Genomic DNA, 27643 nt, shown 5'->3' with positions numbered 1-27643 from the left:
GACCGACCAAAATTACCCCAAGAGCGCAGAGACAACTCATCCGAGAGGCCACAAAAGACCCCAGGACAACATCTAAAGAACTGCAGGCCTCACTTGCCTCAATTAAGGTCAGTGTTCACGACTCCACCATAAGAAAGAGACTGGGCAAAAACGGCCTGCATGGCAGATTTCCAAGGCGCAAACCACTTTTAAGCAAAAAAACATTAAGGCTCAATTTTGCTAAAAAAACATCTCAATGATTGCCAAGACTTTTGGGAAAATACCTTGTGGACCAACGAGACAAAAGTTGAACTTTTTGGAAGGTGCGTGTCCCGTTACATCTGGCGTAAAAGTAACACAGCATTTCAGAAAAAGAACATCATACCAACAGTAAAATATGGTGGTGGTAGTGTGATGGTCTGGGGTTGTTTTGCTGCTTCAGGACCAGGAAGGCTTGCTGTGATAGATGGAACCATGAATTCTACTGTCTACCAAAAACTCCTGAAGGAGAATGTCCGGCCATCTGTTCGTCAACTCAAGCTGAAGCGATCTTGGGTGCTGCAGCAGGACAATGACCCAAAACACACCAGCAAATCCACCTCTGAATGGCTGAAGAAAAACAAAATGAAGACTTTGGAGTGGCCTAGTCAAAGTCCTGACCTGAATCCTATTGAGATGTTGTGGCATGACCTTAAAAAGGCGGTTCATGCTAGAAAACCCTCAAATAAAGCTGAATTACAACAATTCTGCAAAGATGAGTGGGCCAAAATTCCTCCAGAGCGCTAAGAAGTGGCTTCCGTCTGGCCACTCTACCATATAGGCCTGATTGGTGGATTGCTGCAGAGATGGTTGTCCTTCTGGAAGGACAAATTGCATGATGTCTAAATTATATATAGACAGTAATTTTTACACTTTGCACCTACTGTACAGTACTTTACAGAAATATTGAGCTCCATCATTTCTTAATACTAACATTTATATATTTTTTGTGTATTTTTATAATAAGTATAATTATACTAATAGTTTTTTTTTTTTAAACATTCCTTCAGGGTGGCTGGATAATTATTCTTCAATACCTTTAAGCATTTCACTGCATATTGTACTGTGTATGACAAATAATATTAGAAATTGAATTTGAAAGCCAAATACTGTAAAAAAATATTAGAACTATAATAAAGAAACATTAGCAAATATATATATATATATATATTTTTTTTTACTTTTAACTTAAACTTTCAAATTCAACAAACTTTTGCTTATGAGCAATGATGAGAATAAAAGTGTCTAACTTAGTTAAATTTATTGCAGATTAAATTAAACCCAGTAACCTTATACTCCACTTTTACAACCTTAGGGTTAGGGTTATAATTTAATGTTCAATCTGTTAATCATTATAAGTAAGTAATGCCTTTTATTGGTTATTTATTGTTTTAATGAGACATTTGGGATACTGACTTATAAATGGAAAATTATGTGAAATAATTGATAGCTTCTTTAGTTGGACTGGTTTCATTAAAAAGAAATAGCAAAAAAAACAAAACAAACTCTAATCTTTATAATGATCACCTGACCTTCACCTGTAAATAATAACATGACATGTGACCTGCCCACTTTGAACCACTTCACATGTAATGATACTCTGATACTGACCTGTAGATTCTTTATCTGGTTCACTGATGGTTTTAGAGGTTGTCATTGTCTGAGTGACTTTTTGCTTATAGAGGAATTGTGCCCGTATACAGGTGTATTTAGGTGAGAAGACCTACAGTAAAGTGTTTTTTTATCAAGGTGCCCCCTAGTGGACCCTTTCTGTATGTCCTTGTTTTTTAGGCAGTCATAAAATTTATCGTTTGAAAAAATTAAAGATATTCGACTAAATTATGTCTCCAGAAATGAATACATTCATGGACAATTCTTCTTGTCTAAAAGCCCTGTTGTATAGTTCTGCACGATGCTGCTAGAAGGTCTAAACCAAGGCAAAGTGTCATGGAATGCTCATGAAGGGGGTTCACCGTCTTCTTGACAACGCGCCATCTCATTCAGCTCATGAAACAGTGAAACTTGAGGGTGACTTGGGGTATGAAATGCTGCCTCATCCCCTTTACCCAGACCTCTCACCCAGTGACTTTTTTCTCTTCCATCACTTCGTGGCAGACATTTGACAACAACGAGGGGATTACAGAGATGGCCTATTCATTACGAACCAAAAATAAGGCTTCTTTAGAGACGGTCTCGACCAGCTCATCCATCGTTTGGAGACGCGTGTGTCCTTAGGTGGAGGAGCTGTAGAGAAGGACTGAGCGTACGAACAATGTTTGTTTTCATTATATTGTTTCATTGTTGTTGTTTTTTTTCTCAGGAATAATAATAATTTTATCACCACCAATCGTATAGTGTTTTTTTATTTTTTGTTCTGTTTCACTGGTGTGTTCAGGTGTGTTACAGTGAGTGTTGTTATTTAACCCAGGGTTCTTTATGTTCTGCACGGCTCTCTGTCTTGCGTCTGTGTGCATAAACTGTCTGCGTCATTAAGATTAGCGTAACCGATAGCTACAGACTATAGCTGAATGATTTAATGATAAAATATATTAAAACCAGGTTTAGCCTTATGACTCCATTTCCCATCAGCCACCACCACTGCCTCACTCTCATCACCTGACTCCTGATTATACACAGCTGTTTATGTAATAATATTTCTGTCTGTTTAAAACACTATTTATTCTGAATGATGATGATTTCATACTGATACATATCATATAGTGTATGAAAAAAGTGTTATGAAAAAATAATAGTGTTACATCACACAGCCCTGATACAAATACACACAACTACAATATTCTTATTTACGTGTGTGTGTGTGTGTGTGTGTGTGTGTGTGTGTGTGTGTGTTTGTGTGTGTGTGTGTAAAAATTTATATACACTTTGTATATAGTATTAAATCATGTGTAAATGTAATTAAGGAAAGTGGTAAATTGCTCATCCTATATTTAGGAAACCAGAATTCCCAATTCACTGAATTCAAGAAAAAAAATTGAGGCATAAACAGCTGATTATTTATATTATTTATATTGTTATTGTCTCATTAATTTCAAATCATGATCATTATGATTCAGGGAGGTGATTAAATAAATTATCCAAAACGCACTTAGCTATAAATTTATCTCTCAATCTCAAATCTTGATAAAAAAATAGTCAGGAATGTAAACTTCCTCACAAACACGGCTGTTTGTTTATCAGCTTGACACAAAGAGTGTAAACTTCCCTGAATAATGATTTTAAAAGATCTTTAAAAATAAAATCCTATTCTAGTATAATAACATAATTATCACATTTTTGGCGTAATCAGACTGTACCCTGAGATTACTATTTAGTTTAACTTTTAAATAAAAAATTATTCTCAAAGGTGTTTACATACAGAACTGTGAAAGCATCTACAGTAAGCTGTTAGAAAGACAATAGGGAGAGAGATTAGGGAGAGTCTTTAGGGTTTAATGAACAGAGAGAGTAAGCATTAAGTTTGTCTCTCCTGGTGGACGTGTGAAGAGGTCTTGACCTTCCTCAGGATGGAGGAGACAGGTTGTATTGAAGACCTCCACCTCTGTTGAGAGAAGGATTTTCCACCTGTACCTAGCTGGCTTCTTTCACCCCTCTCTCGAACCATCATTCTCAAACGTGTGTCTTTTGTCCTTTATGTGAAGGTATATTGCTGATTCTGGCCCTGAGGTGTTACTCCTTCTGTGTTGTTACATCCTTTTATGAAGGAGTTGTTCTGTCTCCCCAGTGTAGCGCTCTTCACTCTTCACTGTATTGGACCATATATATCACATACTGTACAACTTCCAGTTAATTCATTCATGTAGATTAAATGAAAGAAATAAAACCAAATGTTTTACCGTGACCGTCTGCTGAATGATGCATCAGTCACTGTGTGGTAAAACAAAAAACACTCCTCTGAAACCGCTCGAGTACAGGGACTAGACTGAAAATAAGAAACTAAAACTTACTAAATATAAGAGCCAAAAGAGTCCATCAGGAAGCCTGGAGAACTAATCCTCACAACTACATAAAATTACAAAAAATGCTGCAGAGTTTGGGTTTACTTTACACTTTGAATTTCAAATACAACAAACTTTAGCGTAGAGCTGTATTTGTCTCTCTGAATGTATTTAAACTGCTTATGAGACTGAATATAAATGTAGACTAAATTAAACCGATTACAGATTAAACACACAGCTACCCTCTTTGACAACCTTTATTTAATGTACACTACCGTTTAAAAGTTTGGGGTCACTTGCAAATTTCTTTGTTTTTGTTTAGTGATTTATTTTCTTCTACAACAATACTGGGGATTTCAAAACTATAAAATAACACATATGGAATTAGGTAATTACGTAACAACAAGAAAACCAACAGTTAGTTGTTATTTTAAGACACAGAGGTCGGCCTTTCTGTAATAGTTCTTGCAAGAACAGTATTGTCAAGTGCATTTGCAAAACCCGTCAAGCACCATAATGAAACTGGCTCTCATGAAGGCCGTCCCAGGAGGGTGAGACCAAAACCTACCTCTGCCTCAGACGAGAAGTTCATTTAGAGTTATCAGCCTGAAAAATGACCAATTAACAGCAGCTCAGATTAGAGGCGTTATGAAGTCTTTACAGAGCAGAAGTAGCAGAAACATCTCACCATTAACTGTTCAAAGGAGATTAATGCATTTTTTGGACGCCTTTAGCATTCCTTTACAATGTAGAAAGAAAAAAAAATCAGGGACCATCATGGAGTTAGAAAGTGACCCCAAACTTTTGAACGGTAGTGTGTGTATATAAAACTAAGTATCACATCGAATTAATATGAAAATCTACATTATGTATCAACTTCACAGTTCAGTACAGTGCAGATACACATTACACACTGCAGTATAATACATACAGTACTGAATGTTTAATGTAATAACTACATCAGTGTGTTGGCTGATCATGTTAAGGTAAGGGTTTTACACTCCATACACCTCCTGATACAGATCCCTTATTGAGAACAGGCTGGAGAACAGCAAGACGCTGTGCAGGAATGAATTGGGGGGGGGGGGGGGGGGGGGGTCATGGAGCCAGACAGTAAACGTCTTCTGTTTGGATCTGTTGTTTACCTGCAGACAGAGAAATACAGTAAAAGAAAAATAGGAAAATACAAGAAATAGAGGTCCCCAATTATCCTAAATTCCATTTTCTCTTTAATTTTGGAAATTCCCATGGGTCTCTAGTGTGTGTAAAGATACAAAATCATCAGAAAAAAACATTTCCTACTCATGTCTTCCTTAAATTTTCATAAATTATCTTTGAAAGTTCTAAATTATTATTTTTTATTCAGAAATTCGTGTTAAACATTTCAGTTTCTCAAAGAGTATGAAACTTTTGAAGACATTTTTATGACCTATTATTAGCAACAGATTAAATGTGGAACTACATGAACTACAGTAAAACCCATCAGGTCAGCTTTAGTTTTATCTCATTTTAATATCAATAAATAACAGCAAGTCTAGTTTGCTTGCCAGCCACTTCAATAAATTACTTCTGTGAATTTGAACCTCACAAATGGGAATAAAAAACAACTCCTTATATGTGTTACTTATCTATGCACACTCATGAAATAAAATGAATGCTTTTCAGCAGCATCCTCAGTGGAGTCCAGTCCGGATACCGTATGGGTGTGATGGCTCTCGTTATATAGGCATTTAGTTTTAAAACAAGACAGTGATGATAAAATATCTCAGTCATGGTTTAGTTACAATAATGCAGGATTTTAAAACTAATTTTGGAAAGTCTCTAGTGTGTGTGAAGATAAAAAAGCATGAGAAAAAACACATCCGCTGTTTTTTTTTTTCTTCTTTACCTTAGTAAAGAATCGGCATTGACTACTGATTAAACATTGAATTTAAGCTGTTAATTAAATATACAGCAACAATATGCCCAGTGTCAGATTAACATCCAGTGTGTTAAATTAACACTGTGCAGTGTATATAAGGCCCCTTGTTATTTCAAGACTGGACTACTGCAACTCACCTCTGACCTCTGTGCACAATTTTTTCCTTTGCAGCTCGTCCTGAATGGTGTTACATCTACTTTTTAATATTTCCCAAGTTCTCCTGTACCACCCCACTTCTTCGCTCCCGTCACTGGCTTCCTGTAGCCGCCCACATCAAATTCAAATCCCTGGTGTAAGTCGCTCTAGATAAGAGTGTCTGTCAAATGCCTTAATGTAAATGTAAGAAGCAAAAGTCACTGCTGACCAAAACGAACACACAGGCTTGTCTACACTCACACTGTGCCTCCTGATAATCAACGTGCAGAGTTTGGTGATATTTATTTTATTGGTTTTAGGCACAGTAGGCTTTAGCTATAGAGGGGGCACATCCTGGGAAAAACAAACAGCTGTTGGGTCGTCTCTTACTTGTGCTCTTTACAGTGGATGCAGGAGTGGAGAGTTTTTTAAGGGAGTAATCTGGAAAATAAAAACAGATTTTTACTTTTACAGAGTTTACTTTTAATATCAGGAACTAATTAATAGTGATATTAGGGTCTGTTCCACTCGGACACTATGCAGCTTAATTATAGTCTTATTATAAAAATCCGACACTAGGTAATATAATATGTAATATAAGACTGTATTCTGTGTATAAGACTGTACTCTGTTACACCGATTAACACAACATGAACTCAAAGTGATCTGAATATATATTTCATCTTTAGTGGACTGTGGAAATGTTTATTGAATTTCAATTATGTTTTAGTAAATTAGCACTCCAAGCACGCCAGTGTTTAATGTCTAATATCCAGATGTCACACCTGATCCACCTCAGCCCCGGTGAATAAGATCTGGCTCACCGGATTACTGAGCCGCTGCTTTGTCTCCACCTAGTGTGTCTACATGTGTAATTGTTCCCTATTAATTTCTTCTAGCACCAAATCAAATTCACCTGTGTCTACCTCGTGTGTCTCACTATTATTCCAGCCAAACCCGTACCACTCCGTCTGTTCACCGTATGTCTCCATGTATTCTTCCCCCCAGGACTGAGAGGAGTCTGCAGGCGTGGGCACGTTGAATTATTAAAGAACCTTCATCAAGGTCAAGTTCAAGGCTGACAAAGAATCAGCACTGTGTTCGTCACGAGGTCTACGTAACTAAATATTTCTTTTGATAGTTTCTTATTTGCTCTACTAGCCCGTGTGCAGACCCAGCCTGGGGAAGCAACCCAAGTTCTCCTTTGTTCTCTCTCGTGTGTGGACATTACTTAAATCAATAAATCCTTTGTTCATTAATAACCCTGCATCTGCGTTCACCTCTTCAGTGTACAAGCCATTACACCAGGAGGCCTCTGTGAAAGAGCAGGCCCTCTTTTCTTCTGTTGTATCAGAGAAAAACACAGGCCGTGCAGACACTTGAATTAGGGAAGTCAGAGGCAGAGACAAACTCTTCAGATAACCTTTAACAGTAATAATACTGTATAACCTAATACTGTATACTATCTAAACTAACAATATACTAATAATACTTTAAGCAAGTTAAAAAAAAAGGAAGAAAACTTTGAGTGTGACGAAAGGATGACCCGTATACACAGAGTGAAAGAAATAATGAACTTTAAAGCAGACAGATCGTAATGGAAAAGTGCAGAAAGTAATTTGCCAAAATAAGATTCACTCTAAAAACCAACTCAGAGGACCTTTTATCACTACTTGATTTAATACATGGATGCAAGTTAAAAATTCTAATTCATTGATTTAGAACCTTCTAAGTTGCAAACTTTATTTTATGAGTTGTAATCAAATAATAATGATGGTAATTACATCAACTTAATTTGGCATGTACAGTGCATCCAGAAAGTATTCACAACGCATCACTTTTACCACTGTTATGTCATAGCCTTATACTAAAATGGATTAAATTTTTTTTTCCTCAGAACTCTACACACAACACCCCATAATAACAACATGAAAAAAAGTTTACTTGAGATTTTTGCAAATTTATAAACAAAAAAAAAAAAATTTAGAAAGCACATGTACATAAGTATTCACAGCGTTTTCAAAATTAAGCTCAGGCGCATCCTGTTTCCCCTGATCATCCGGTTTCCCCTGATCATCTTTGAGATGTTTCTGCAGCTTAATTGGAGTCCACCTGTGGTAAATTCAGTTGATTGGACAGGATTTGGAAAGGCACACACCTGTCTATATAAGGTACCACAATTGGCAGTTCATGTCAGAGCACAAACCAAGCATGAAGTCAAAGGAATTGTCTGTAGACCCCTGAGACAGGAGGCACAAATCTGGGGAAGGTTACAGAAAGATTTCTGCTGCTTTGAAGGTCCCAATGAGCACAGTGGCCTCCATCATCCATAAGTGGAAGAAGTTCAAAACCACCAGGGCTCTTCCTAGAGCTGGCCGGCCATCTAAACTGAGCGATCGGGGGAGAAGGTCTTTAGTCAGGGAGGTGACCAAGAACTTGATGGTCACTCTGTCCAGAGATCCTCTGTTGAGAGAGGAGAACCTTCCAGAAGGACAACCATCTCTGCAGCAATCCACCAATCAGGCCTACAGTATATGGTAGAGTGGCGAGAGAGTCTCATCAGACCTGAGAATTTTGTTCCTCATGGTCTGAGAGTCTGAGACGTTCTGGCCACTCTACCATATAGGCCTGATTGGTTCTCATTGAGACCTTCAAAGCAGCAGAAATTTTAGCATGGAATTCTGAGAAAACAAATTAATTGAATCCATTTTAGAAAAAGGCTGTGACATTTCAAAATGTGGAAAAAGTGATGCGCTGTGAGTACTTTCCGGATGCACTGTAATTTAAACTTAAATGTAAATTACTAATGGGTTGAAAACAAAATTTAGGTTGTCTTAACTTTAAAAAGTTGGCATGATAACTTAATTTCATCAAGTTATTTTCTACCCACAGAAGATGCCTGGACATGTTCCAGTGGTAAGATTGTGTGTTGGCAGAATTATAGGCTAATCAAACTCAATATTAACAATATTTCATGGCGAGTAACATTTAATTTACATCTACTGTGATAGTTCTACTAAAGTAATGAATTTGTACTTGTTTCACAGAGATATTTGTTTAGCAAGAGAGCTGATGGGCAAAACATTATTCAAGTTTTTCTCATTTGACCGTAAGCTACATAATGTTATCTAATTTCAGTCACAGCCACAATCAATATTTTGTTCATTACATAGATAACTGTGTACCTCCACTGTAGGCAGATTGTAGTTGGATATTTTTGTGAAAGGAATCAAAGAAGTAGAAGCAGAGTGTTTCTTTTATTTTTGTTTGCCTGTATTTTGGTCAATATTTGTCTGGGTTTTGTGGTATTTTTTATAAGATTAAAGGGTATGTAAAATGTTGGTAATGTGATTCTGACAGTATCACACAGGCGTGTGTGTCTACCTGACATTAAGATTTTACATCAAAGGTTATTAAATAGACATTATCAATCAAATCAGATTAGTGTTTTATCAAGTTTGTCGATATTGTTTTTTAAAAAAAATGGCCTGTGTGTGCAAACTGTGTAAATTTGAATCCTCTACACAAACACGTTTGCTAAAACATTAATGTGGGGAGCGTCTGCCCTGTATTCAGCAAGACTGTTTATGCTTCTTTAAAACATGGGGTAGCCTTAGATCACACCTTTTAAGAAGGCACTCTCATGAAGCTCAGGAAAATGTCAGATCTGCAGAAAGTCTCAAGTCTCAGAAAGTGCAATATCCACAGAAAGAGTTTTTTGAACACCTGGTCAACATTTGAAAAACCATAAGACTTTGACGTGTTTTTAAGAACTGCAATTTCAGCACTAATATTTATGGAACAGTTGACTCCCACAAAAGCTAAAAGAATACATGTACACCACACTCCCAGCAAGACTTTAAATAAGACCTGCTAAAGAGGTTTGCATTTCTTCAAATCTAGATGATTTCAGTAATATAGACGCTCAACATGTGGAATTTCCTAATACTGATGATATTTATGATGATGATAATGATGAAGATGATGAAGATCTATCAAACCTCTTTGAAAAAAGCTTAGCATTGTTGTGTTTAAAACTGAAGAGCATATTTAATGTATCAAACAGGTGTATTAATGAAGTTATTGGAAAGGTACACTTCATCTCCCATTCAGCATCAGGTCCCATCATCAAAGATATTTTACAGTCTAGCTTGAGGAAGCACAAGTGTGAAATTGATGAGGCTGTTGTGTCAGACATTGTGGCAGATCTTTGTGATGCCTCTACCCTGAGTAGCGGTGGTCCACTTTCTTCTGCCTACAAAGGAAGAGCATTTTTAAAGGAACAGTTTGGTGTACAGTGTAGTTTGTACTTGTAAGGAGGAAAACAGAAGCTTCCAGTATGTCCCTATCCTCAAGTCATTGGTTCAGGCTTTGACCCGGAAAGAGATTTGAGATTTTCTATATAATATCCCACCATTGCTATCATTCTTTATGTAGATGACTTTGAGATATGCAATGCTCTGGGTACATCAAGGAAAAAAACACAAAGTCACTGCTGTGTACTGGGTGTTAGCTGGTGTTCCAGCATTGCTCAGATCTTCACAGACTTCCATCTTCTTAGCAATTCTTTAAACACATTTGTTTTGTCAACTTTCAAGACAAGATTTGTTTAACATAAGGCCTAACAAAACAACCCTGAGCCAGAAACAGTCACATTTTCATCTTTAGTTGACAAAAGTGTCAGTGGAATATTTAGAAAACATTGTTTTTGAGACTTATTACTTTTGCACTGGCTCTCAGTCCATCAAGGTCAAGGAACAACTTCTGAAAAACTTGTAATAAATAAACAAAAGTGTATTTAAGTTCCTTGCAGTAGCTCAGGTTGAGCACAGACATTATGCCCATCAGCAAAGCACAGCATCCTGCGATATCATTTCTCACCAGGACCATCCATTGGTCGAATGCAGGGGTAGACCGGTCACCAGTGATAGCAATTTTTATCACTTGTCTTTCAAGGCTGGCTTCAAACAAATATATTTAAACTCATACACACTTCCATTAATTATCTTTTCATTTTGTGAAGCTGCTTTGAGACAATGACCATTGTTAAAAGTGTTATATAAATAAAATTGAAATAGATATCCAGACTTCCTTTCTTTAAAGGAAGGTTAATGATTAAATTATTATTTAAGAAGATAATTATCTTATGAATCAAAATTTGAATTTTATTAAATATAAATATATATAATTATATTAATTATTTTAATTATATCTTATTATCTTATTATCTATAGGAATAATAATAATATTCTAATGTAATCAAGCTTTGACAAAATTAATCTTATTGACCCTAACCGTAATTAAGTTCAATAATAAATCATATGACACGTAACCTTGATCATAAAAGAAAAAAATATATGATAAAGATTTTAATTTATTAATAATTATTTCTATTAAACAAAAATGATATTATTAATATCAAAACTTTCTCTATTCTAAAAAAAGGTAAAAAAAAAAAAAAAGAGTTAAATTTTTAAAGGCCCTATAAAACCCACCCAGATATGAATAAATAATAAATAAAAAATGAGATAGGAAAGGGAAAAGTATGGAACTAGGAGTCACTACACACTAGGTTGAACAAATTAACATATATCTAATGAATATTTAATAAAAATTGGGTTGAACAAAGGAACAAGTAGGAGTGTATTTTTTTTTTTTTAACACGTAACCTGGAGAAACATTCTGTGGTATTAAAGAAAAAATAACTCACTTCTGAATAAAAAGGTCAGTGTGTGTAGATGAGACATGTTTCTAAAAGTGAAAGTGCTTGTGGTCAGGGTGGAAACAGGACTGACACGGATGAGTGTAAATGTGTTGAGCGCTGCAGTAGTGAGGTGTTACTCAGTGGTTATGACGAGTTAAACAGACATTGTGCCATCTCACACAATCTAATTGTAAGCCATTGTTAGATTAAGAGATAATGTAATAGCAGCAGTGTGATGATAGAGAGAGAGAGAGAGACTGTACTGTATGTAGGACACCAGCAGCAGTGCAATAACAACTCAGCCTGTTTACTACACAAAGCAAACAGACTTTAACAAACTCATAGAATGACAACAATTTAACGACGTATCTTTATCATTCGAAATTTGTCACCTGCTGTTTAACGATGTTTAGTCACATTATTTTGGTTTAAGCTATTTCTTAAGGTGACACTGGGTGGTAGCACTGCGGGTTAGTGACATTTAGCAAGTAAACCACATATTTTAGTAATCATGGATCACACTCTAAAAAATGATTCTGTGGCCTTGTAAATTTCACAGTTATAAAAAAGTTATGTTACCTTAATAAAATCTCTAAAAGTCACATACATGATTGTTTGAGTTAGACAAATCAAAATAAATGCCTAAAAAAACAATTATTCATTTTGTCTTAAATTTACACCATAATTTAAGTTTACTTCACTAGTAAAAATCAGTATTTGACTAACTGAATTATATTTTTAACATGCACTTAATATTTTTTAAAACATTTCAATTAAAATATCTGTTAATGGAGTAATTGTACTGATTAGTTTCAAGAACTACAATTATAAATTATTCCAACTCAATATTTTTTATGTTTAACAACAAAAACTTAAATAATTAAGTAAATTGCCCTGTGCAAGTGCTCATGGGAAGTCTGGTGTAACATCAGAGACAAGAAGGCTGTGAAGATGTAAGAATGGACATGAAGCACCTGGAACATTCTGGAACATTCCTTACAAATCCTGGTGAGTAAACAGCTAACACAAGTTACTGTAATAATGACTCTGTCTGCCTGCACACACAACTTTATAGTGTGTGAGTTACTGTTCTGAATCCTGTCACAGCCGAGCTCCAGAGCTAACGATAGCTAGCAACAGGCCAGTCCTGGGGTTCAGTGTGATTTAGCTTGTTTGTTCCGACCACCAAACTGCTCAGCTAAAGCGCGTTTAATACAGACACTTAAACTCTGGTGTAAAGGGAGAGATTTAACACCGAGCAGCAGCGCGTGCATGTCCGGGTTTCTCGGTGTAAACGGCGGCAGTTGTGCCGCAATATTTGAATTTCTCCCGCTACATTGTTATATTATTACATTATTACATGTTAACTGCATAATACTTGTGCAGGAGTATTGTTTCTGAAACTGTTTACTAATAACATAAATTCAGCTCTTTGTTTATGATCTTGTTACGTGTCATTTGCAAAGTAAACCAGGTTGAGTTTAGACTTCATGTCTTGTCAAATTTGGCAAATAAATGTTTAATTAAAATGAAAATGTGTGTATTGTTTCTTTCATTCAGTTAAAATATTTAGTAAATGTAGCACATTTGTTTATTAAATAATAGTATAATTTTCAGTATCTTCTACCTTCCATTTCAATTATATCTACTCAATTATTTTACTCATTTTCACTTTTCATTAACTTCTAATTTTTATTTCATTTACTCAATTTTGTACATCATTTTACTAAATATAGTTATTCAGGTCTACTTAATTTTTTTACTGACTTGTACTCAATTCATGAAGTATATTTGACATGATTTTTCTATTTTTTTTATATTTACTCAATATTTTTAAGTGTAAAAATGTTTCACCAAAAAAATTGAGTACAGCACAGTTTTATTTTTTAGAGTGCAGTGGAACGAGCAAGAGTGTGCGTTAGCCATAAAAATGTTTGTATATACAGTGGAACCTCGGATTACGAGCATAATTTGTTCCGGAAGCGGGCTTGTATTCCAAAACACTCGTAAACCAATTTAAATTTTCCCATATGAAATAATAGAAACTTAAATTATTCGTTCTACAGCCCCCAAAAATAAATACATAAAATAATTAATACTAAATATAAATTAAAAATAAAACAAATTAACCTGTACTTTACCTTAAAAAAAAGTAAAAATAAATCCAGACAGATAAGGGGTTTTCGTTTGTGCACGTAGGTAGAGTGTGTGTCTGGACCCCAAGGTTGTGAAGTGTGAGCGCACAAAGGCCGAGGAGGTCTCAGAACAATCTCTGGGAGGCTGACTGGAGGACCTGTGAGCATGAACATCCAGACTATAGAATCTCACAAATGTGTGCGAAGAGGACCAACTCTTCCAACTGCATGACACACTTGCTGCAGGGGAAACCCTGTTGCCAGCGCAATAGATGAGGCGATCCCCCTGGTCAGATGAGCCCTGATTTCTTGAGGGGAAGTTAGACCACGCGCCTCGTAGGCTAGGGCAATAGCATCTTTCCCTGATATGATGAAAAAAAAGGCTGCTCTGACTTACGCCACTGGCTAGTGCGGTGGACGTAAATCTGAAGAGTGCGTACTGAAGATAGTAGGTGAAACCTATTCTGCTCCAGAGCTGTAAAAGGCAGAGAACAGAAGGCTTCAAGGAAAACTGGGTGCATGGTCAAGAATAAAAATAGTTCGGGTGAGGATGCTGAATAGCTCTGACTAGCCCAGGAGCAATGTCTAGGCAGTAAGGGAAACCTGAAGATCTCCCAAAAGTGATTATAAGAAAAATCATCTTGAGGGTCAGAAGCCAGACAGGCGCTGACCCTAGTGGTTTGGGAGGGGTGTCAACCAGACCCCATCCGTCAGAACATGACAAGTCGAAATAGTGGCTACGTACATTCCGAGGGTACTAGGGCATAAGCCCGAGGAACTTCTTGCAGAACTCCAGCACTGAAACAATTCGGCAGTGAACTGGTTCTACATGTTCCGCCATGCACCACTTTCAAATACCCTCTCCTTGAGGGCATACGTTCTTCTAGTGCGTTGAAGGTACCAGGGCTCCCAACTCCATATGCCCTGGAGTGTAAATCGCCTTAAGGTACAGAAACTCGTCCTGCGCCCAAATCAGAAACTGGTGTGCTAGCTTATTAAAGCGACGCATCACAGTGCGCTCTGGCGATTATAAGCCAAAATGTACATGACAGAGACAGGGACTCGCCCTGGTGCGCTAGCTTATTCAAGCGGCGCAAGCACTGTTTGCCCTGGCGATTATGTACGAGACTACTCTAGTGTCGTCCACTCGCACTAGGGCATGGTAGCCTCTTAACTGCTGGGGGAGGTGTTTCAGGGCCAAAATAAAGCCATCATTCGGGGCAATTGATGTGCCACGCGAGAAGATGGCCTCTCCAGCTCCCTTGGGCTGGACGGTCATTCAAGACCGCAACCCAGCCCAAGAGGGAAACGTCTGTCCTTACCATCTGCGACGACAAAAAGGCGCACGTAGAGAGGGACCCAAAGTAAAAAAAAACGGGGTCTGAACCACATACAAAGGGTACGAAGCCCTTGGCACGTAACCCTTATTTGCCTCTGGGAATTGGCCCTGAGTAAAATCCCCTTGCTTTTAGCCATAACTAAAATGATCTCATTAGCCATTAGCCACGATCTCATTAGCCAGCGATTTAGCCACAGGTTCTCTGCAGAACACCATCGCAGCCATAAAAACAGCCAATAGCACGGACTGTCTGCTTTGTTGCACGAAGAGACAAGTATGTGGCTTAGCGTAATTCCAGGAACAACATTGTAGAGCCCCGCCAGTGCTCAAGTCTTTCAGCAGGTCAGCAGTAGCAATTTTTCTATTTAAAAAAATGGTTTTTACTACATATTAACTGGTCTACCGAAGCAGTGATTTCCAGTGAGGTTATCCTCTTATAAATTAGTTAGATAAAATTAAATACAGGCTTTCCAGTGGCAACCTCTCTGGAGTCCAGTCCAAACAACATATGGGTGTGGTGGCTCTCCTCAAGTTAAATTAAGCCGTTCACATTTGTCACATGTACATTACTAAACAGTGTAACTGGAGTCAGAGAGCAGGGTGAGCCATGTTACATTACCCCTGGATAATGAGCCTTGCTTAAGGGCCCAACAATGACAACCTGGTGTAGCTGGGGCTCAAACCACCAACCTTCTAATCAATAACTCAGTGCCTTAGCCCTCAGGGCTACCTGTCCTGATAGGGGGACTTAAAACCATACAGTAATTATATGGTCTCTCAGTCATGGTACAAGTACTGTACAACACAGCAAAGTTACCAGTGTCAGATTAAGATCCAGTCTGTTGAATTAACACTTTACAGTGTATATAAGGTTTTAAATAATCACTAAAAGTCGTACATCTCCAGTGGGATGTGTGTATACAAGGCAAGATGGATAAGTGAAGCAATCTGCATTTGAGCATGTATAAAATAAAATCAGGGGAATAAGTTTAAATGGACCTGATGCAGGTGCTAACATTAATTATAGTATTGTTATTTACAGTATAATTTACAGTAAATAGTAAATATAAAGTATAGTGAGAGCACTGTGGTGCCAGGTGCCATTGTGACCCAAACAGATCTAAAGAAATTCAAGACTATTTAAGAAAGTAATTTAAATGTATCAGTCTGGAAAGGGTTACAGAGACATTTCTAAGACTTTGGGACTCCAGTGAACCACAGTGAGAGACATTATACACACATGGAGAAAACTTGAAACAGTGGTGAACCTTCACAGGAGCGGCTGGCCGTCCAAAATTACTCCAAGAGCAAAACGACGCCTCATCCAGGAGCTCATTAAAGAACCCAGAACATCATCTAAAGACTGCAGGTCTCACTCACCTCAGTTAAGGTCAGTGTTCATGATTCAACAATAAGAAGTAAAAAAAAAGAACACAAAGCCTCGTCTACACTTACTGTACACTGTGTCTGTAGTTATACAAAAACTCATTTTTTCTAAACTGAATTACAGCTTTACTATAAATCTACCCCACCCTCACACTAACTATGTGTCTAGCTAATGTACTGTATTTAAAATCAGGTAATGTGGTCTTAATGGAGAAATACACTGTCTATTAAGTTTCATATTAAGTTATTGATTTCAGTGTTATACTGTATCTTAATATCATTATTTGTTGTTAAAGAAAAACAACTCGCTTTTGAACAAGAAGGTCAGTGTTCTATACGAACTATCAGTATTTTCAGCACACAGACGAAGCAAACACACGTATAACAGCAACAATTTAAACATATTTTCTGTAAATCACATTATTTTCTATTTATGATTTTTAAACAAAACAGTTTTTCCAATTTATGATTTTTAAACTGGTTTAGAGTACAGGATGTTTTAGAACCTGTTGAGGACATCTTCAGGACTCCAGATGCCTACAGGGTTACTCATTAATATTATAAACAGCTACAGACTGCAATGTTACTTTTATAAAGAAACCTCTAGTCCTTATAACAATTATGTGTAAACACTGACATGATTCCTATGTGACCTGTACACTTTAAACCACTACACATGTAATGATGCTCTGTTACTGACCTGAAGAGTCTGGATCTGGTTTACTGCTTGTGAGGACGCTGACTTTAAAGGCTGTTATTTGTTGGGGACTTGCCCATTCTACTTACATCTGTTATCAAGTTTACAATGTCTGCAACAGGACAAGTTCAGCACAAGTTTCTTATGTGTATGGTTCATCAGTCACAGTCCAGTTTGTCTAAGAAACACTACTGTAGTCATGCCTTCGTGGTTGTTCATAGAGTTTTTTGCGGCGTGTCCAGAAAAAAAAACCTATGGTGTTTTGGTGTTTACTATAAACATTGCCAGTTTTATCCCTTTGTGTTTTGGTGTTTGTGTTTTGGACTTTTTTGTGTTTTTTGTGTGACTGTTATTTAACCCCGATGTTCTGCACTGCTCTCAGTCTTGCTTCTGTGTATGTTACCATTGTGTTATGTTACTATCCCAGTGTTTAATTAAACAAATGTCTACATCTGCATTCGTGCCATACAGTAGCTGCTATTTTACATAAAATTTACATAAACCACTATTTTATGCAATAATATTTACATATTCCTGTCTGTTTACAACACATTGTTTATTATGAATGATGATTTCATTACAATATATATCTTACAGTGTATAATGTTGTTAGTGTCATGATATGATAATGGTGAGACATCACACGGCCATAATACACACAATTATTATTATTATTATTATTATTCACTTATTTAAATAAATTTTCTTTTTAATTAAATTTAAATTCCAAGTTTATTTTACTATAAATTTCTGTTAAATTTGAGTAAATCAAATCCTCTAGAAGTAAAGCAGTGCGAGTCATTCCAGTCTTCATGTTGGTAAACCACATTAACCCCTGACATTAAAAACACACACTACCTCCGTTCTTTCCTCCTGATGCACACCTGGTTTAGGGTTTTGTTCAGAAAATAAAACAATACAAATAACAACACTACACTACTGCACTCACTCCTGCACACACTGCATGTTCACACTCCTTTTACACACTAGTGTACACACTCTTACTAATATCAGGAGTGTATTAGGACTATACATCTTTGTAATATATTCTCTAATTAGATAAATACTCACATGTCAGTGTAACCAAGATGTTTTACACAAAAAGATGTTTTGCTCTCCCTCTCTCACACACACGCGTGCGCGCGCACACACACACACACACACACACATACACACATGCACACACAGTTATAGGCGTTACACTCACCTTGTAATGGAGTGACAGTCAGGTTGTACACAGTATCAGTGTTACAGTAGTAAATCCCCGAGTCTGAGAGAGACAGATCCTTTATCATGAGTGATAAATCATCTAACACACTGTATCTGTGATCTGGATCAGGGTTGTGTTTAATGGTGTCTCCTCCAGGTTTAACAGTGATGATCTCCCGTCTCCCTTCAGGAAATCCTTTACTCCAAATCACACTACCATCATTTCTACAGTAAAGAGAAACATCTCTCCCCTCTGTTCCCGTTATATAGTACAGGACTGTAAAGACAAATACAACAAGCACTGAATTATAGACCGCTGGTGATCATATCTGCATGTTAGTTTTTATTTCTGAGAGATCTAATGACTATTTAACACTCCATGCCAACTGTGCAGTAAATCAGCAGTTAAAATGCAGGTGAAGCTGCCTTTATTTAGTGTATAATAGTTTACTCACCACCGTGAGCTGTGTGTACAGAGCCATAAACCAGCAGAGAAGTTAAAGTAAGAAGCCACATTGCTGCCTCGTGTCCCTGTGAAAGTCACATGAAATGCTTTAGTCTCTAAGTGTGGCTTTAAAATGGAAAGAGAATAGAGGAACTGTGTCATGTGTGGACTGAGAAATTTGTTAAAAAGAAGGTTGTGCAATGTTTTTTACCAGATTGCATCACTTTAGGAAAGATAAAAAATAAAAAATAAACATATTATGGTTTTACTTTGAATTTTTTTATGTATCTGTAACTGTAAAAAATGTGGAAAAACCAAGAGTGTGAATATTTACACCAGGTGCTGTTACAGATTGTTACAACATCCTGCTGCATGAGGTTCATCACAGACATGTGAAAAAAAATTCTTTTTTTTGACAATCGTGACATGTGTGTCACTACATTTCTCACACTTAAAAAAAAATATATATATTCCTGTTTCAGCCCTAAACTCTGTAAACTCTATTTATTTATACCTGCATGTATAAAGTATATAGTCCAGTATACGTGTACTGTGTACAATGCCGTGAAAAGTATTTGTCCCTGATTTTTGCATTATTGCATATTTGTCAGGCCGTGTTATTAATCTTAATTTATATCCTTACTGTTTCTGTCTGTTGGCACTGTGCACAGAATTTGAAACAATGAACCCTTTTTACTCTTGTAAGTTCCTGCTGCTGAATGTAACCTTCATAAGAAAAACTTCTGCTACAACAACAATGGATACATAGTTTTACAATTACAGTCAAGTAACTATGAACAATAAAATGTACAATGAAGGAAGAGTGCAACATTGATGCAAATGAATAGCAGCTACAGTAAAGAAAAGTATCATTAAACTAGTTATAATATTATACAAAGATAACTCGAGCAAATACAAAATGCAGTTTTAAAATGATGATTTCACTTAAGGGCAAAAAAGTTGTCCAAACCTACATGGCCCTCTGTGAAAAAGTAATTGCCCCTTAACCTAAGTCTTTCGCATCAAGACCTGAGGTGGGATTTGAACCTACAAAGGTGATGTGCTCCGTTCAATCATGGTTTGTTTTTAATTTAATTTTATTGTTCTATTTATCTTTCACTCTCTCTTGCTTTGTTTGGTTCTCAACACTATTGATACTGTGTATCTTCAATATTTTTTCTTAGTTCTTCTTGTCTTTTTAACATTCTCTGTGCTAGGAAGGTGCACCATTGACAGTGGAGGTGGTCACGCTTCTATCATTTACCAACATGATCAACTGATTGTGCTGTCCGGAGCATAGCCGAGGGGACCATCATGGAGAGCACCTCACATCATTACCTCACCCCTCTTCTGTACATGAACACACTGAACCTAGTGTCTCTTGACATCCCCACACCGCCACAAATAACAAGCATAAAATCTTTAGTCTGGGTTTTATTCCAAGAGAGGAATAAAACCTAAAAAATAAATTAAGAAACAAAATTGCAGTCTTTTTATTTTAGATGTTCTCTGTGTGCATAATAACACACAGGAAAAATTATCTCTCAGATTTTGTATAAATTTGAGATCAGAGATAATATACTGTATACACAACTTAAATGAAACTAACCTTTTAACCCTTTAACAGCTTTGAGAGCACATTTGAGTCACTATATTCTGTAGAACATGTGTTGAAGGTAACCTGATTGAGCCATCTCAACCACTTGGTTGATGTCAGTCATGTTAAAAATCCACTAAAAATATCCACTAGGTGATGCTGCGTCTTTAAATAGTGTTCTTGTCAATTGTTTTATAATATGAGAAATAAGGTAAATCTAAAGTTTTTTTTCTCTCTTTCTCTGTTTTTATTTGTAAATGGATAGATAAATTTACCATGACATGACATCTCAACCATTTTGATGAGCTTATACTGGTGTCTGAATTTAGTCTGTGTTTGTGGTTTAAAATGGAAGAAAATAGAGAACTGTATCACATGTGGCCTGATGTGTTAACTGTTAAAAGTAGTTGTTGCTCTTTGCTCTTTTTTTTCTGAAAAATATTTGTAAAATTATATTTTAGATTTAACAATTGCTTTCTGAGCATTATTATTCACTTTTAGAATAACCACTCTAGAGAAATGTTTTTGTTTGTGCAAAGTAGAAATGCAGCTACATTCATCAATTTAATTTAGTCATAATTTTTGTTTCACCGGTTTAAAAAACAGGAAGAAAAATAAATACATTTCTATATATTCACACCTGTATATCTGTTTACCTACAGTCCTGTCCATTCACATCTACTGTACATTTTTAAATGTCATGTACATTGACAGCTTTACATCTGTACCATCCTGCAAGACTTCCCCTGTGTACAGTGTTTTTAATTTATTTTATGGAAGTTTATTATTTATTTAAATATATTAAAACTGTAAATATAGGTATGTAAATGGGAAGCTAGAATAAGATCTTCAGTCTGGTCTGGTCTTGATTCTAAGCTAGAAGACATAAGGAGAAAATGCTGATGTACTGTAAGTGTTACTGCTGAACCTAAAATTAATATTTTCAGTAGAAATTATGTTCAATAGTTCTTCAGAAATAGAATAAAAACGGATTAATAGAACAAGAATGAATTAAATTAATCCAGCATAATTGTAGATTAAACTAAACCCAGGACAAATTACACTACAGTGAATCACACTAAATAATCACATAGAACAAAAACAACAAATATGGAAAACAACATTTTTGAAATCGAGTTTACAGGAACAAAAATATATAATCTAAAAATATTTAATATGAATGTGAGACTCCAAATATACACAGAATCAGACTTGGTCCTGAGCTGTAACATCTGTCTGCGATGTGTTTGGTAACCATGTCCCTGTAGACGGTGAGAATCTTCTTTTTCCATCTACATCTCTGCACCAGGTCACACTGTCCTCAGTCTCATCGTCACAATTTAAGGAGACAGATGTTTTTCTCTCTACCAGATAGTTTTACTGTCGGTCATAATGCAGGAGGAAATTAGAATAGATTTGATTCAATAACTTTGTCATTGTGCAAAGTACATGTACAAAGCCAATACCGATACCTCTAAGCAAGCTCACTACAATTTGAGCTAATTCATCATTAGAAACATTTACTAAAATGCACGTCTCACTGAGAATTAAGTCTTAATATTTTATACTGCACACATTTACATTTACATTTACATTTAGGCATTTGGCAGACGCTCTTATCCAGAGCGACTTACAAAAAGTGCTTTAATGTTTACAACATTGGATACACACTGATCTAAATTTATTGTTTTTAGTATTCCTTATGAATCATATCAATGAGTTTCTGGTCCCTCATGGTCACAATGGTGAGTGGAGCCCTTGACTGTGTCCCATGAGGGACCAGAAACCCATTGATCCCAGCCACCAGTCCTGTGGCCCTCCAAGATCCCAAGTTTTCTGAACACTCATGGGTGTAATACAGCAGGGAACACATTAAAATGTGCTGGGCATGGGGTCCTTCAGGTCTAGGGTTGGGAACCTCTGCCTTATATGGAGTCTGTGTCACTGCTCTTCTAGCTATGGTTATTATGGTTTCTTTGGCCCCATGGTCCTGTCTCTCATTCCCAAGTCAGTGGGGACTTTATTGTTTGTATGTGTTCATGAGAACATCCAAGAGGTCCCTATCACAGAGGTCTGAGTTATAAAGCAGAATAAGAAATGGTCCATGTGTGAAGGTGTTGTAATTGACCTCTCTGTTCCTCACCTCATTTTCTCTTTTTCCCTAATTGAGCAAGTTAATATTAGAGCATTTATTTTTTGCCACTACATATTACCTCTCTGTGTGTCTTTAGTATATTCCACTGCTGCATGATTGCCACAGTTGCTAATATATACACTTAAAACTCATATACACATGTGGAAGCCACCTTCCCCAACTTTGCCTGTGCAAAAGGAATTTATTTTAAAAGGGAACTCCGGATTAAAACCTTAAATATACAGTCAGCTTAATTAACTTTGGAACAAAGGCACCACTTTGAGATAAGCCGAGTAAATACAAAAAAAGGCAAACCTACCTGGTCTTATGTGTAAAAGTACCCCCCCCCCTTTTTTATTTTAGATCTAAAAAAGCAACACAAGTTAATTGAATCAGTCCGGCAAAAACAGTGGTTTTTACTGAGGAATTTCTAAGGTTGTGGGACACCAGTAAACCATGGTGAGAGAAGAGGAGAAAATCTTAAACAGTGGTGAAGCTTACCAGGAGCAGTCAGCCAACTAAAATTACTCCAAGAGCATAACAACACCTAATCCAGGGGCTCATAAAAGACCTGCAGGCCTCACTTTGCATTTGTACGGCATTGGGACACTAGCGAATCGCAGTAAGAGACAATGGTTATTGGTGGGTATTAAACACTGACCAAAATAAAAACATTATAGCTTTTAAAAAATTACTTTTTTTTCAAAGAAAAACACAACTTCACTGCAAACCCCTCCCCCCTCCCCCACACACAACCTAACCCTATTTAGCTAGCTAATGCATGGCATTTAAAATGTTCTCTCTAATGTTATAAAGAATAGGTCTAGTAGCCTGGGTGTAGGGAGAGAAGTGTTCTAAATATCCACTAAGTGACATATTAAGAAACATATTTTAATACTATAAACTGCAGAAACATTCTCTTCTGTTAAAGAAACATAAATAAATATTTATTACACTGACCTGAATAAGTAGGTCAGTGGCTTATTTAACCTCAGTCGGGTGACGTCATCCGATGAGATGCACCTGCAGGTTATAAATAGAAGTAAACCGGAAACATTCCTCAGATTGATTTGTCTGAACGGACATCCGGTCACGTAGGCAGTGCGGCATTCAATTCAATTCAATTCAATTCAATTCAATTTTATTTATATAGGGCTTTTAACAATGGTCATTGTCTCAAAGCAGATTCACAAAAATAAAAGAAATTCATAAAAAAAAAATAATAATAATAATAATAATAAAATAAACAATAATAATAATAATAAATTGTGTATGTGTGAGAAAAATGTGTCTAGATAATAATGAGATAAATTAATAAAATTTCTCTGATGAGCAAGCCAAGGGTGACGGCGACAGTGGCAAGGAAAAACTCCCTGAGATGGCATCATGGGATCCCTGAGGAAGGGAACCCATCCTCATTTGGGTGATAACAGATAGAGATGATATAACGTAATATGATATGATCATGTGTGTTATGCAGCTGAAAGTACAATATAACAGAAATTCTTTAAATTAACATAAAGTTCAGTTCAGCATAGGGAGTCAGTAGGTCCAGAGGGCAGATGGGGTCTGGATCACTGGGAGCACAGGAGCAGGATGTGTAGCTCCAACCATAATAAGGCAGAATCCAGCTGGAGCTGGTCCTTCTCTGGATGCCTCAGGATCCTCACAGGGTCGGCCTTTGTCTACTGAAGCTGGTACAATCTCCAGATGCCTCGGGATGGGTAGAAAAGTACAGAACAGATGGAGAGAATTAGCGTAGTTGCCATTCAGGATAGGTGTACTGAAGTATCAAGTTACGGGATGAGTTACGTGTATGCCAGATTAAAGAGATGCGTCTTGAGTCTACTTTTAAACTGGGAAACTGTGTCTGAGCCCCGAACACTGTCTGGAAGGCTATTCCAAAGCTTTGGAGCTAAATATGAAAAAGCCCTACCCCCTTTTGTAGATTTTGAAATTCTGGGAATTACCAGAAGTCCAGAGTTTTGTGATCTTAAGGAGCGTGGTGGATTATAGCGTTTCAGAAGACTGGTTAGGTATGTGGGAGCTAAACCATTTAAGGCCTTGTATGTTCAATTTCAATTCAATTCAATTTTATTTATATACCGCTTTTAACAATGGTCATTGTCTCAAAGCAGCTTCACAAAAAATTGAAAAAAAAAAAAAAATATTTAGAAAAGAAAAAAAAAGAAAATATTTGGAAGTGTGTATGTGTGATAAAAATGTGTCTAGATAATAATGAGATGAATGAATGAAATGTCTCTGATGAGCGAGCCAAGGGTGACGGCGACGGTGGCAAGGAAAAACTCCCTGAGATGGCAATAGGAAGAAACCTTGAGAGGAACCAGACTCAACAGGGAACCCATCCTCATCTGGGTGATAACAGATAGAAATAACATCATGTGTGTTGTGCAGGTGAAAGTTCAATATAACAGAAGTTGTGTAGATTAACATGAAGTCCAGTTCAGCACAGGGAGTCAGTAGGTGCAGAGGGCAGATGGGGTCTGGATCACTGGAAGCACAGGAGCAGGATGTGTAGCTCCAGCCATCATAAAGCAGAATCCAGCTGGAGCTGGTCCTTCTCTGGATGCCTTAGAAACCTCGCAGGGTTGGCCTTTGTCTACTAAAGCTGGCACAATCTCCAGATGTCTCGGGATTTGTAGAAAAATACAGAAAAGACGGAGCGAATTAGCGTAGTTGCCATTCAGGATAGGTGTACTGGAGTATGAGGAGATGCATCTTGAGTCTACTTTTAAATTGGGAAACCGTGTCTGCTCCCCGAACAGTGTCTGGAAGGCTATTCCAAAGTTTTGGAGCCAAATATGAAAATGCCCTGCCCCCTTTTGTAGATTTTAAAATTCTGGGAATTACCAGAAGTCCGGAGTTTTGTGATCTTAAGGAGTGTGGTGGATTATAGCGTATCAGAAGACTGGTTAGGTATGTGGGAGCTAAACCATTTAAAGCCTTGTATGTAAGTAGTACTATTTTGTAATTAATTCTAAACTGAACAGGTAGCCAGTGTAGGGATGATAATATAGGTGTTATATGATCATATTTTCTGGATCTAGTGAGAACCCTGGCGGCTGCATTTTGGACTAACTGAAGCTTGTTTATTGAGGATGCAGGACAACCACCTAGTAATGCATTACAATAGTCCAGTCTGGAGGTCATGAATGCATGAACTAGCTTTTCTGCATCAGATACGGATAGGATACTCCTAGGTTTGGCAATATTTCTAAGACGGAAAAAGCCTGTTTTTGTGATATTGGAAATATGATTTTACACAGGCAGTTGATGATTTACACACAGTTCACTGTAAGAAGAAAAACACACAATCATATTATACGGAGTATAAACATATATTTAATGACTTTAATGAATAGAATATATAGAACCTGAACAAAAGCCCCTTTTCTTGACTGTTACATACATTGTGTAAGCACATAACTAACTATTCAGAAGATCTCTAGCTATGATAAAACCACTACATTATACAGCAGGATACATTATATGGCACTCAGGAGCTCCAATGAACTACATACAACAATTCGTTAACCATCTGTAACATTTAGCACATAACAGGAGCAGCTCAGGGATAATTAGCAATAGTTGCTGCTATCTTAGCTCTTTTAGTAAGCTAGCGCTTAGCATAATTATATTAGCTTGCTTATAGATTCATATTTGGAAAGGCATTTTACAAAAACAATAGAGCTAACTGTTTACATCACGTATATGTGTCCAAATACACTATTAAACTAATATATATTAATGAACAAGCTAGTTTCCCCATGCTAAGCGCTAGCGGTTAGCATAGTGATATTAGCTTGCTTATAAATCCATATGTGGATGTATATTACAGAGATGCCATGGAGCTGATGGTTTACATCAGTGTTTAATGGTCTAAATGAGATAATATTCCTTTTAATCACTGCCATTTACACTCGGCTCGGCATTTCCCCCAAACACTCCAATAGTATTAACACTGCTACAAAGTTATCATTAGTGCCTAAAACAGTAAAATCTGATTAATTTTATATATTAAACATTACCTGGTAAGTGTGTGCAGTTGAAAATTTAGTGAAAATTATAACTTTATCACGCTATAATTCACTGTATACTCCATGATTTTGAGTCCTGGAGCTGATATCCGGAAAGGTTCCGTGTTCAGTTGCGTTTTGACCTCACTCCCATAGTCCTTTGCGCATTAGCTTTAGCTTTTAGCTTGCAAAATACTGGAGAAAGAGTTCTCACACAGGAAAGAAGTAGTTGCGCACAAACGGAAAAGAGCAGACATTTACACGGGAAAAAGCGCACAGTTACACGGGAAAAAAAACACATTTATAAGGGAAAAAGCACACATTTTAAGGAAAAAAACACATTTCTAAGGGAAAAAGCGCACATTTTCAAGGAAAAAAAACACATTTATAAGGGAAAAAGCGCACATTTTCAAGGGAAAAAAAACACATTTATAAGGGAAAAAGCGCACAATTTCAAGGAAAAAAAACACATTTATAAGGGAAAAAGCGCACATTTTCAAGGGAAAAAAAAACACTTACAAGGGAAAAAACACACACATATACGGGAAAGATGATTTGCCCTTCTGGGCCACCGTAGTATCTCCACCAGGTCCTTTGTTGTTCTGGGATTGATTTATTCCTTTTGTACATAAATGCACATGTCGTACGGATACGTTTTATTTATTTATTTATTTTTTCCATGATGTCAAACAAATAGTGAGTTTGAGGGTAGACCATAAAATACATCAACAGGGACACTACCAATTGACTGAAATAATGTCAGTGAGCCTATCAGAAGCATTTAAAGCCACGACTTAATTTTTTGGAAATTTTTCAAGCTTAAATGCAAAGTAAACTGCAGTTAAAAACATCATTAAAAAATAAGTTTGCACTGATTTTAATTATATGCAACTTCAGATTCCATAAAAAACACAACAGTTACATACGAAC

General features: G+C 36.7%; 1 protein-coding gene across 1 annotated transcript in view; it reads right to left on the bottom strand.

Annotated features, from left to right (window-relative positions):
- The window catches only part of LOC128510845 (uncharacterized), a 220576-nt gene extending 201546 nt beyond the window's left edge, over window positions 1–19030 (bottom strand). Inside the window, exon 1 of the mRNA XM_053483382.1 lies at window positions 18956–19030. Within this exon, the coding sequence (XP_053339357.1) occupies window positions 18956–19016 (61 nt within the window). The 5' untranslated portion in view covers window positions 19017–19030. The remainder of the gene's footprint in view (window positions 1–18955) is intronic.
- Between the last annotated feature and the right edge of the window lie 8613 nt (window positions 19031–27643).

The sequence above is a fragment of the Clarias gariepinus genome, chromosome 2, assembly GCF_024256425.1.
Source record: "Clarias gariepinus isolate MV-2021 ecotype Netherlands chromosome 2, CGAR_prim_01v2, whole genome shotgun sequence".
NCBI classification, from domain to species: Eukaryota; Metazoa; Chordata; class Actinopteri; order Siluriformes; family Clariidae; genus Clarias; species Clarias gariepinus.
The sequence above is the reverse complement of the archived record's forward strand: the minus strand, read 5'-3'. Positions and strand labels throughout refer to the sequence as shown.